At 44.2% G+C, this 13,686-nt stretch overlaps 1 protein-coding gene across 1 annotated transcript in view; it reads right to left on the bottom strand.

Annotated features, from left to right (window-relative positions):
• LOC115459528 (endoplasmic reticulum-Golgi intermediate compartment protein 2-like) overlaps positions 1 to 13,686 on the bottom strand; it is a 405,254-nt gene that overhangs the window by 92,108 nt on the left and 299,460 nt on the right. The window contains exon 9 of the mRNA XM_030189342.1: positions 11,575 to 11,670. Within this exon, the coding sequence (XP_030045202.1) occupies positions 11,575 to 11,670 (96 nt within the window). The remainder of the gene's footprint in view (positions 1 to 11,574; positions 11,671 to 13,686) is intronic.

The following is a 13,686-nucleotide window of genomic DNA, read 5'->3' as shown; positions in this document are numbered from 1 at the left end:
CAGCAACACAGGTAAAATCCAATGTTATCATAATAAACACTTAATAGCAATATGGGATATTTGGGAACCTCAAAAAAAAAAAAAAAACACAGTTACTCACCTGTAGCAGGTGTTCTCCAAGGATATCTAAACATACATTCCAACATGTGTGTGACATCATCCAACGAAGCCTGACACAGACGATACTCAGCATTCCAGAAAACACAGAAGCCTTTGGCATGTGCCTTCCCGCCCAACTTACTCATAAGAGACCGGCAGTAAAATAGTAAAGTTTACAGAACACAACTTCTAGGGGAGGTGGGACGCTATGAGGGGCATAATTGAAAGGGGCATGTCCTCGCAGGACGTCCCGGCGAAGGGGCAGGGAAACCTGTAGTATTGAAACAAGATGGGCGTCCATCTTTCGTTTCGATAATACGCTCGGGGACGCCCAAATCGCAAATTTTACGTCAACCTTAGAGATGTTCGTCCTTAGAGATGGTCGTCCCCGATTTTCAGCGATAATGGAAACCGAGGACGCCCATCTCAGAAACGACCAAATTGAAGCCATTTGGTCGTGGGAGGAGCCAGCATTCGTAGTGCACTGGTCCCCCTCACATGCCAGGACACCGACCGGGCACCCTAGGGGGAACTGCAGTGGACTTCAGAAACTGCTCCCAGGTGCATAGCTCCCTTACCTTGGGTGCTGAGCCCCCCAACCCCCCCCCCCAAAACCCACTACCCACAACTGTACAAAACTACCATAGCCTTTATGAGTGAAGGGGGGCACCTACATGTGGGTACAGTGGGTTTCTGGTGGGTTTTGAAGGGCTCACATTTACCACCACAAGTGTAACAAGTGGGGGGGGGGGGGGGGGATGGGCCTGGGTCCGCCTGCCTGAAAGGCACTGCACCCACTAAAACTGCTCCAGGGACCTGCATACTGCTGTCAGGGAGCTGGGTATGACATTTGAGGCGGCAAAAAATATTTTTTAAGTTTTTTTTTTTTAGGGTGGGAGGAGGTTAGTGACCACTGGGGGAGTAAGGGGAGGTCATCCCTGATTCTCTTCGGTGGTCATCTGGTCAGTTCGGGCACCTTTTTGAGGCTTGGTCATAAGAAAAAATGGACCAAGTCGCCCAAGTGTTTGTCAGGGATGCCCTTCTTTTATCAATTGAGGACGCCCATGTGTTAGGCACTCCCCAGTCCCGCCGTCGCTATGCTTCAGACATGACCCCGTGAACTTTGGTCGTTCCCGCGACGAAAAGCAGTTGAGGATGCCCAAAATCAGCTTTCAGTTATGCCGATTTGGGCGACCCTAGGAGAAGGACGCCCATCTCCTGATGTTTGTCGAAAGATGGGCGCACTTCTCTTTCAAAACTAAGCCTGTATGTCATAATGTGTGCCCTGCTGTCCTAGAACAAGACCTGCTATAGGTGAGTAACTTCGCTTTCTCCAAGGACAAGCAGGACATCACTTACCACATGTGGGAATCCTAGCTACCAGGCTGCGCAAAAACACAGATAATAAATAGGGACTAGCAACAGGCAAAGCCAACCAGCAACCAATTCAACTAAAATATACGCATTCCTATTGTGTAGGTGCAGCCTGGAACAATAAAAATGGGTCTGCAGAACTGACTGAACAAACCAACTATCACATCAGGAATCCTGCTCAAGACAGTAGTGAGATGTGAATGTGTGGATTTGAATGTCTCTTCAATGGAAGCTGACCTCAAGTGGGCTACCAATGCAGCCATGGCTCTGATATTCCATACACACCATCGCAAACTTTACGTTCGCTTACTGATAATAGGTTGGTAATCCCACAGTCTTCGAGAGCAAGATGGGAATCAACTCGAGCTTCAGCATTTTTCTTTTTATCACCATCACTGTGGAATTCTCTTCCAAAATATATCAGGATAGAAGATCCTCTTTTATTACTAAATGTACATTTTCTTTATAACTTTTATATATTTCTTAAATATCTCTTAAGATGTCTGCTTGTTAAAATATTTCCATGCTCTATCACTATCATGTTACCAAAAATTCTATGCTATTACTAAAGGTATACTTCCTCATGTATTCTCACTATTCATGATGTATTGTAAGCCACATTGAGTCTGCAAATAGGTGGGAAAATGTGGGATACAAATGCAACAAATAATAAATAATTATTTATGCTCTTTCGTAAAGCCTTAAAAACCTATTTCTTTGAAAAAGCTTTTGACATCTAGTGATGCTTATAAAGAGTAATCTAGTGTTATTTATTAGAGAAAACTACTTAGGAAATGAAATATGATTTATTTGAACAGGGAATATATACTATTTTTAGGTAATAGTATTATCTGATGTGATATGTATGAGTGATATATGTAATTGGTTTGTTCTCTTTGGTATGGAAGTTTTTTGTTAGAGCTCTCCTATTACACAATGGATTTCTTTTATGTTAGAATACTGTTGTAAGTTATTTGTATTTTAAAGATATTATTGTATGTTATTTGTATTTTTAAAGATGTAAACTGCTCTGATTTGCTATCTAAGAAGCAATGGTATAGTAAATAAATAAACGATATAGTGAGCCATGACATGACCCTCCAGAGTAACATAGTAACATAGTAGATGACGGCAGAAAAAGACCTGCATGGTCCATCCAGTCTGCCCATGACAAACTCATATGTGTATACCTTACCTTGAATTTGTACCTGTCCTTTTCAGGGCACAGACCATATAAGTCTGCCCAGCAGTATTTCCCACCTCCCAACCACCAGTCCCGCCTCCCATCACCGGCTCTGTTACAGACCGTATAAGTCTGCCCTCCCCTATCCTCGCCTCCCAACCACCACCCCCTCTTCCCCCCAACTGCTCCGCCACCCAATTTCAGCTAAGCTTCTGAGGATCCATTCCTTCTGCACAGGATTCCTCTATGCATATCCCACACATGTTTGAACTCCGTTACCGTTTTCATCTCCACCACCTCCCGCGGGAGGGCATTCCAAGCGTCCACCACCCTCTCCGTGAAAAAATACTTCCTGACATCTTTCCTGAGTCTGCCCCCCTTCAATCTCATTTCATGTCCTCTTGTTCTACCGCCTTCCCATCTCCGGAAAAGATTCGTTTGCGGATTAATACCTTTCAAATATTTGAACGTCTGTATCATATCACCCCTGTTCCTCCTTTCCTCCAGGGTGTACATGTTCAGGTCAGCAAGCCTCTCTTCATACGTCTTGGAACGTAAATCCCATACCATTCTCATAGCTCTTCTTTGCACCGCTTCCATTTTTTTAACATCCTTCGCAAGATACGGCCTCCAAAACTGAACACAATACTCCAGGTGGGGCCTCACCAACGTCTTATACAGGGGCATTAAAACCTCCTTTCATCTGCTGGTAACTCCCCTCTCTATACAGCCTAGCAATCTTCTAGCTACTGCCACCGCCTTGTCGCACTGTTTCGTCGCCTTCAGGTCCTCAGATACTATCACTCCAAGATCCCTCTCCCCATCCGTGCCTATCAGACTCTCCCCGCCTAACACATACGTCTCCCTTGGATTTCTACTCCCTAAGTGCATCACTTTGCATTTCTTCGCATTGAATTTTAATTGCCAAACGTTAGACCATTCTTCTAGCTTCTTCAGATCTTTTTTCATGTTTTCCACACCCTCCGGGGTGTCCACTCTGTTGGAAATCTTGGTGTCATCCGCAAAAAGGCAAACTTTACCTTGTAACCCTTCGGCAATGTCACTCACAAATATATTGAACAGAATGGGCCCCAGCACCGATCCCTGAGGCACTCCACTACTCACCTTTCCTTCCTCCGAGCGAACTCTGTTCACCACCACCCTCTGGCGTCTGTCCGTCAACCAGTTCCTAATCCAGTTCACCACTTCGGGTCCTATTTTCAGGCCGTCTAGTTTATTTAAGAGCCTCCTGTGGGGAACCGTGTCGAACGCCTTGCTGAAATCTAAGTAGATGACATCCATAGCATGTCCTTGATTTAATTCTCCCGTCACCCAGTCAAAGAATTCAATGAGATTCATTTGGCACGATTTCCCTTTGGTGAAACCATGTTGTCTCGGATCTTGCAACTTATTGGCTTCCAGGAAATTCACTATCCTTTCCTTCAGCATGGCTTCCATTACTTTTCCAATAACCGAAGTGAGGCTTACCGGCCTGTAGTTTCCAGCTTCTTCCCTATCACCACTTTTGTGAAGAGGGACCACCTCCGCCGTTCTCCAATCCCTCGGAACCTCTCCCGTCTCCAAGGATTTATTAAACAAGTCTTTAAGAGGACCCGCCAGAACCTCTCTGAGCTCCCTCAGTATTCTGGGATGGATCCTGTCCGGCCCCATGGCTTTGTCCACCTTTAGCTTTCCAAGTTGTTGATACACACACTTTTCTGTGAACGGCGCTCTATCCACATCATTTTCAGGTGTACTTTTGCCAGTCTCTCTCGGTCCTTCCCCAGGGTTTTCTTCAGTGAAAACAGAACAAAAGTATCTATTTAGCAAATTGGCTTTTTCTTCATCATTTTCTACATAGCGTTTTGTTGTATCTTTTAGTAAGCACAGCCTGGGCATAAGTAGAAGAGATGCAATCTTCTAGCCAATTGGATAAAGTGTGTTTATTGAGCTGCTCCCATCCTGTTTGGGTCAAAACCAACAAGAAGTTGGGTGGACTGTATGAATTTTAGTCCACTCCAGATATAAGGCTAAGGCTCACTTGCAGTCCAAGGTGTGCACTGCGCTTTTGCCAGGATGGGAATGAGGTTTTGGGAAAAATGGTGTCAGGACAATTGACTGATTAAGGTAGAAATCCAACACCACCTTCAGAAGGAACTTAGGGTGTGTGTAAAGAACCACTCTGTTATGATTAAACTTGCTGTAAGATGGATCAGCTACTAGGGCCTGAAGCTCGCTGACCTTGCAAGCTGAAGTGACTGCCATAAGGCATGAACTTTCCACATCAAGAACTTCAGATAGCAAGTGTCAAGTGCATCAAAAAAAGCTTTCATTAGATGGGTAAGGACGATGTTGAGGTCCCATGACACTGCAGGAGGCTTGATTGGGGGTTTAATCAAAAGCAAACCTCTAATAAAACGCACAACTAGAGGCTGTACAGAAATGGGTTTACCTTCTACACAGTTATGGTAAGCTCCAATTGCACTGAGGTGTACCCTTACAGAATTAGTTTTAAGCCCAGACTCACAGAGATGTAGAAGATATTCAAACGGTTGCAGGAAAAAATATCTAAGGCATTGCCCTCACACCAGAGAGTAAACCTTCTCCATTTAAAATGATATGACCTCTTAGTGGATCTTTCCTGGAAGCAATCAGGACCCAAGAAACACCCTCATGCAGCTGAAGGGATGCAAGTTCTACAGTCTCAACAACCGAGGCATGAGGGATGGGGAATAGAGGTTAGGGTGCAGAAGAGACTCCTTGTTCTGAGTGAAGACCATCAGAAAGCAGTCCAGTCTCTATGAATCTTCAAAAGACAAGTCCAGACGTAAAGGTAACCATATCTGCCCCAGTCAATAAGGCATGATGAGAATCATGGTTTCCTGGTCCTGTTTGAATTTCAGCAAAGTCCTCCCCACGAGAGGTAAGGAAGGATATTACTACTACTACTATTTAACATTTCTATAGCGCTACAAGACATACGCAGCGCTGTACACCAAACATAAAAAGACAGTCTCTGCTCAGAGAGCTTACAATCTAGAAAGACAAGTAAACAGACAGAACAAATAAGGGTAAGGGAATAAATAGGATAAAGGACAGGGCAAATGAGTAGGGTTAGGAGTCAAAAGCAGTGGTAAAGAGGTGGGCTTTAAAGTTTGGACTTGAAAACGGCCAAAGATGGGGCAAGACGCATAGGCTCTGGAAGTCTATTCTAGGCGTGAGGTGCAGCAAGACAAAAGGAATGGAGTCTAGAATTAGCAGTAGAGGAGAAGGGGAAGGATAAGAGAGATTTATCTACAGAACAGAGAACCCGAGGGGGGGTGTAGGGAGAGACGAGGGTGGAAAGGTACTGGGGACCAGCAGAGTGAATACACTTATAGGTCAATAGGAAAAGCATACTTAAGGCCTTTTCCCCAATTCAGGAAAATGGCATACAATGTTAGTCTGCCGTGTGATCCCAGTCTGGAACAGTACTGAGAAACTTTGTTGTTGAGATGAGTGGCACAGAGATTCACCAAGGGGGTGCCTTACTCTTGTCAGATCTTTCGGGCAATGTCCATGCTGAGAGCCAGCTCATGTGGTTGCATCAGCCTGCTCAGTCTGTCTACCAGATTATTGTCTTTCCCCACCAGGTTGCACCATGCCACAGCTGGAGGCCCATTGCTGCATTCCGACCGCTAGATGACACAGGATGTATGAACCCATGCCTCCCTACTTGGTGACAGTACATCGCACCCTGATTGTCCGTTTGAATGAGGATAATTTGGTGCATCAACTGATCCCTGAAAGCCTTTAGAGCATTCCAAATGGCCCTTAGCACAGCAGATTGATATGAAGGTGGGTCTCCTGAGAGGACCAATGACCCTGAGTGTGATGCTCATCCAACTGTCATTAGCATCTTGTGTGGAGGAGGAATTTGGAATGTAAGTCCGAGGATCCAAATGGGTAGAATCACCCACCACAAGAGTGACTGCAAGTTCCAGAGTGACCGAGATGACATCCACTAGGTTCCCCGAGGCATGACACCACTGAGAAGCTAGGCTTCTCTCAAATTTAGACATGCCGTGGGTGTGACATGCACCAGGGAGGCCATGTGGTCTAGCAGTCTCAACATCTGCCGAGCTGTGACCTGCTGGCTCTGTCGAACCTGACGTGCAATGTTGATTAGTGCATTTTTTTTTTGTTACATTTTTACCCCGCGCTTTCCCACTCATGGCAGGCTCAATGCGGCTTACATGGGGCAATGGAGGGTTAAGTGACTTGCCCAGAGTCACAAGGAGCTGCCTCTGCCGGGAATCGAACTCGGTTCCTCAGTTCCCCAGGACCAAAGTCCACCACCCTAACCACTAGGCCACTCCTCCACTCCACTCTGGCAGGTGGGAGGAAGGTTCGAACCCGGCTTCCAATTGCTCGGCTAGACAGAGATAGGACTTGGGGTAGTTGACAATCAACCCTAGCAGCTCTAACACGTGAATCATTTGTTGCACTGAGTCCTGAACACCTTCCCTGGATATGCTCTTGACCAGCAAATCATTCAGTTAGGGAAATATATGCACTCCCAGTTTGCGAAGTGAAGCTTCAACCACAGCAAGGCACTTTATGAATACCCGAGAGTGGATGCAAGACCAAATGCCAAGACACGGTACTGGTAATGATGTTGCCCTACTTGAAATCAGAAATTCATCATGTGACAGGGATGTGTCTGTATGTGGATGTAAGCATCCTTTAAGTCCATAGCCAATTGTTTTCTTGACACATGGGGCATGAGGGTGCCCAGGGAAATCATCCTGGATTTTTCTTTTTTTTTTATTTAATTTTTTATTTATAAGTTTATAATCTTTACAAGCATATTCAACTTGAACAGGTAACTTAAGACAGAAATAGTTCTATACCAAAAGATTCAGTTAAAGCAAAAATTGTACATCTTATATTAGGTCTCCATTAATAGAGGGGGGAGAACTTACTCAGGAGATGAGTTTAAAAAAAAAAAAGAAATCACAAATCAGGAAAGGCTTAACACAATATCCACTATTCTTTTTACAAACATCCTCAAATCTTGGATCAAACAGTGTAGATCCCGCGATACTCATAATTTCTTTTGATCAATAAATTGTTTCAAATGTTCTGGGAGAAAAAAAACATATTTAGTTCCCAGATATTTAATATTGCATTTGCGAGAGTAATTAAGATTAAATGTTGCACCTAAAGCAATAGTCTCTGTTCTTAATGCCAGAAAAGCTTTCCTTCTCTTTTGCGTTTGCTTGGTAACTTCTAGAAAGACCCATATTTTCTCTCCGTAAAATGGAGTCTTTAAGTTCTTCAAAGCTAGTCTTCTCACTGCCTCAAGATCTTGATCAAAGATAAATGATACTAACAATGTTTGTCTATCTGTAACCGAGGTTAAAGATGTTTCCAAAATACCAGAAATGTTCAATTCTCCTTGAACTTGAGGTAAAGTTTGTAAGACCTCCTTATTCCCTTTAGTGGGCAAATAGTAAATCTGATTTAAAGGTGGAATCGTTTCAGCAGTAAATTTCAAGTTTTCAATAAGGTATCATTTGAATATTTCAAGGGGTGTATAAACTGGAGTACGAAGAAAGTTAAACCATCCTGGATTTTTCTTTGTTCAGGGCCCTTAGGTCTAGGATGAGACAACCCTCCCTCCCCTAATCTTCTTGAGCATAAGAAAGTACAAGGTAAGAGAGTTTCTCTTCAACCATGGCCTGGTGCTCACTGCTGAAACTTTAGTGCCCTCAGTGGACAATTTGGAGCAAGTTTTCACCAATGAAAAGCCTAACCCCCTCACCCTGGATTATTTCAAGAACCCACCAATCAGACATTACAAGGGACCATGTCTTGAATGAAAAAAATTCAGCCTGCCCCCTACTAGTAGGTCAACTGGGACAGTCACTTTTACTGTGGCTATGAACCTAGCTGGGCCTTCTAGGTTCTCTGCTGCCAGGGGTGGGAGCAAAAGCATTGGGATTGCTGGGAACAGTGGGCAGGAAACGCGTGCCTACGCCTTTGAGAGTAGTAGGATCTCCTATGACTACTGCCCAAAAACCTAAGCAAGATGAAGGCTGCAGAAGGAGTGGGCCAAGACTGGGAATTTATATCTTTACTTATCTCAGTGAGGTCAGTGACCTCCTCCACTTTGTCCCCCCAAAAGACCATTGCCTCGGTAAAGGACATCTGCCAGTTTCTTCTAAATCACAGGTTCTAGGTCCAAAACTTGCAGCAAGGCGAGTCTGCACATGACGATACCTAAAGCAGAGATCCTGGATGCCACATCTAAAGCATCATAGATTGCCCAAGCCCAGTGACTTCAGAACTCCTTCTGCTTGGCTACTAACTCACGGAGCTGTGCGTCCTGTTCTGCACACAGAGTGTCTGCAAACTCTGCTACATTGAGAACCAAGTATTGAAAGTAGATGCCCCCATAGAGCTGGTAGAACTATATGTGGGATATGAGCACAGATTACTGAAAAAACGTCCTCCCAAAAGACACCAGAATCCTAGCAGCCTGCTCCAGGGGCACCGAGGCATTGGTTCCACCACTCTTGGCCCTTCTGAGAGCAGATTTGACCATCATGGAATAGTGAGGAAGCTGATTCTTCTCCAATTCAGGAGCCTTCTGGACTCAATACATATAGTCCGCCTTCTTAGGAACTGCCTGCATAGAGAAAGGGGTCTCCCAATTCCTTATCTGTGCTGCCTGAAGGATGCTGTGCATAGGCACCATCACATCTTCCTTGGGAGGAGCATCATAGTCAAGGACATCCAACAACTCTGTCCTGGACTCGTCCCAAATTAAACGAGATGGTCTTAGATACCAACCTCAAAAAAGGGACAGCTCTTCTAGGAGAGACCATCTCCTGTCCTACGTCGGAGAGGAGTCTGATAGTATACCAAGGGAACCCTCCTCCGAGAATTCCCATGGTTCCGCATTGGACGCCCAAGAGTAATCCATATCATCAAAATACTCTTCATGAGAAGGCTGAGTCCATGCCCACCTTGGACCACTGGGCTCATGTTCAGACTCTAGGCAAGTGTACTCCAGCAGACCTTCCCCTGGAGAGGAGTACTGGATTTTCTGACGCCGACACTGGCATCCAGTAAAGCAATGGTGTCGCCTGATGGCAACGGGCAAAGTATGGGCCTCTAGGACACCCTCAATGCCTCGGCAACACACCAAGCGAGGCTTCACTCCAGCTCCTATTATAATAAGGCCAGAGCTATCCTTCAGGGTAAGCATCAGTAAAGAAAGGGCTGATTCCGTGCGAGGACAGCCTGTGAAGATGATGAAGCCAAATCGTACAGCTGGTTCCAGCTTCTGAGAAACCGGCACACTGGCACCGACTCCACGGAGAGGGAGTGGTCCTCTTAGTGCTGTCACATCACAGGTATCAGTGATGCCAGAATTCCGGAGCTACTAACACTGTGCTTTGAAGAAGTCTGATGTCAGTGCTTCACTGCCTCCACTCAGTGCACATCGGGGTCTCTCGGTGCAGAGGATGACATTGAATCCTTGCGTGTCCTCAGTGTCGAGTCCAATGATGCCCAGCCCAATGTGGTCCTATCAACGTCTGACAGAGGCAGACCTCCTCGGTGCCAGTGAGTTCTCAGTGTCAGATGCAGTTCAGCCAGCCATGGGGACCGATGCCACCAATGGACTGGACTAAAACACCCCAAAGAGTCTCTCACACATGACCTCTCTACTCTTTAGGGTCCTTTTTTGTATTGTAAAACATAGTTTACAATTAGAGGCATTATGATCTGGTTTCATTAGCATTGCAGTGTTTGAAGCACTTGCTTTTATCTGAAGGAGAAGTTTTTGTTGGCCCCTGATGAAGGCGTAAGTGCTGAAACTTGACCAAGTCGGATCAAAGTCAAATAAATTTGTTTGTGGCAAACCTAGGTCTACTTCTTCTCTGGATTACTTCTGCTTTGTGTTGTTGCTGGTCCAAGACATGACAAGCACCAGTTGTGAGGGTCAATCAAAGACAAGACCTTGCCACGCTGAGAACCTTTTTTTTTTTATACCACTGGGTATTTTAAGGGACACTGGGGCATAAATGGCAGATACCTTACCTTGATTTGTATCTGTCATTGTCAGGGCACAGACCGTATAAGTCTGCCCAGCACTAGCCCCGCCTCCCAACCACCAGCCCCGCCTCCCACCACCGGCTCTGCCTCCCAGAAGCTTAGCCAAGATTGGGAGGCAGAGCCGGTGGTGGGAGGCGGGGCTGGTGGTGGGAGGCGGGGCTACTGCTGGGCAGACTTATATGGTCTGTACCCTGACAATGGCAGATACAAATCAAGGTAAGGTATACACAAAAAGTAGCACACGTGAAATTATCTTGTTGGGCAGACTGGATGAACCGTGCAGGGCTTTTTCTGCCGTCATCTACTATGTTACTATGTTTTAAAGGAAATAAAGTTCTGACTGGTCTAAGAGGGCTGGTGGTGAAGCCAAAAAGAAATAAAACTCAAAAAGGGCCGGCAAAACTAAGGATTAACTAAAAGCGCCAAATTAATGTGACTGCTCTGCTCCGTGGAAAACAAAGGACTGCTGGTCCCATGCGAGTGAATTGGGCGGGAAGGCAAGTGCAGTATAGAGCTGTTAAAGGCTTCTGTTTTTTCTAGAATACTGGATAGCGTCCATGCCAAGCTACATCAAATTATCTCACCCATATATGGTAAGTGATGTCCTGCTTGTGCTTAGAGAAATAAAATTATATTTAAAATAATAACAGTGATAATTAGGCATCAAATTGGTGAAACACCACCTGATTATTTCTCTTAGCACAAAATAGCTCAACATAAAAATATATTGGGGTCTTATGAGACCCCAGTCAGTCAGATTAAGGTTAATCACAGATGCTGTTTTTACTTAATTTATGTGAAAAAGAACATACTTGCCCACAGTTATGTGAAAGTTCCCCGCTACTTTATTGACATATAGATGCCCATGTATTCTGCATGCATTTCGAGGCTGTAATGAATTGTCTTCCCTATTAGAAAAAATAGTATACCTTATTAATGCACAGACAATACAACAATTATGGGAGACAACCTATGGAAGTCAAGATCAACTAGAAAATTAAGATAACTGTACACAAAGCACATAAACGCAGCCAAAACAGGGATATGAATTGCAAACACACATTAACAGCATGGGAAACACCAATTTCAATATGCATTGACTATTTCTCTACATAAACTAGTATTTATAAACTGGGTAAAAATGTATAATTCAAATAGACTATGCACCAATGTAACTTGTCCCTCAAATCTGTTTTTCCTAGAATGTACAGTACAAAGTGACAAATGCTGTTGCATATGCTGAATACACTGAGAATTTAATTCTGTTCAACAATCTCCAGGATTATCCCATCACTATCAAAATAAATGTATGGCAAAAACAAAAACCTGCTCCTTGGGAAAACGGTCAAAATGAAGTCTGTTCAAGTTCAGAAGGGCTGTATGAGACAATACTTATACGACAAGCAATGCCATCTTCTGGAGTTTGAGGAAGAGGAGCATTCACTAATTACTTCTGGGGGAATTCTGCGCTACTGCACAACAGAATTCCTCCTTTCAGGTGCAGAATTCTGTGCAGTATGCTTTTGCAGCACAAATATTCCCTTTCCAGCTGCCACCCCTCCTTTCCAGCATGGCAAGGGAGTATCTGCACAGCCACAAATCAGGCTGCTTCCTCCTCTGTTGCCTCAGTCCCAGCATTTCCTTTAAGCTTTGTAATAAGTTACCTGGGTAATTAAGACTCGGCATTACACTGCAATAATTTAAGAAAAGATTGAAGACTTATTTTTTGTCCAGGCTTTCCTTAATAGGTAATGCTGTGAATTTATTGTCTAGATAAGATTAAGTGAAAGTGTCTACTTTTTTTTTTTTTAGTTAAGGTTTTAATTGGTGACATGTGGGTGGCTGTTCGTATTTTTATTCTATGTATGTTTTATGATGTAAGCCGCTCAGGTTTAAGCGGGCTACAAATGTTTCCTGCGTGGCTCAAGGAACAGTCGAACCTGGGACAGTAAAAAAGCAGGAAGCAGCCCAATGTGCAGCACCTCCTCTTGGGTGTTAGAGCGATGAATGTGCAGGGAGGAAGGCAGGGAGAGAGTGTTTGTGTGTGTGGGGGGGGGGGGGGAGATTATAGAAAAATTGTAGATGGAGTACGGGGAGGGAGAGGCTGAAAAAAAAAAGCTAGATGGTATGGGGGGCTGCAAAAAGGTTTATGAGGTGTGTGAGTGTGTGTGTATATGTGTGTACATGCCATGGGAATGGGGTGGAGGTATGCAAGAAGGTGCTCATGAGAAACTCCTGTGATAGTGGCTGTGGAGGAAGGGGGGTATTTCATGCCTGGGGGAGATGCCAGCCCTTACAATGAAGGAATCCTGCACAAAAAAATTACAAATAAAGAACCAAATTCTATAAATAGCACCGAAAAAACATACAAAGCGCTATTCAATAAACGGCACTGAAAGTTATACACCGATCTTAACTTCAGACGCGAGGTGTGGATCCCCCTTTATTTTATAACGGAGTGCATAAATTGTAGGAATGCCCCTGATTTGCCTATCACCCTCCCATGGCCATGCCCCCTTTTTGGAGCCACATGTAAAATTTATGCGAGATCTCTGCGACTAAAAATGTGAATATAATTTTAAACTAATGCCAATTAGTTCCCAAAATTACCACCCAATTATCAGCCCTAATTGGCTTGTAAATCAGTTAAATTGTACACACAATTTTTTAAGTACCATTGTTAGAATTTTAGGGAAGTGTGCAGAATTTTGTTAGAATTTCAGGGAAGTGTGCAGAATTTTGCAGAATTCCCCAGGAGTATTAGTGCTATAGAGTAGATATGCCACCTAGTGGCAAAGAATAAAAACCAAAAGTACAAGTGAGGCAAAAATGATGCCAACTACAAAACTAGGCTACATATCTGAAAAGACTTCAAATAAGAAATCAAAGAAGAAAATAAACAGAATTATTCTGAAACCTCCTTC

Source organism: Microcaecilia unicolor, unplaced genomic scaffold, assembly GCF_901765095.1.
Source record: "Microcaecilia unicolor unplaced genomic scaffold, aMicUni1.1, whole genome shotgun sequence".
In the NCBI taxonomy this organism is placed as follows: Eukaryota; Metazoa; Chordata; class Amphibia; order Gymnophiona; family Siphonopidae; genus Microcaecilia; species Microcaecilia unicolor.
Note: the sequence above shows the minus strand (reverse complement) of the source record. Positions and strands in the feature narration are given on the sequence as shown.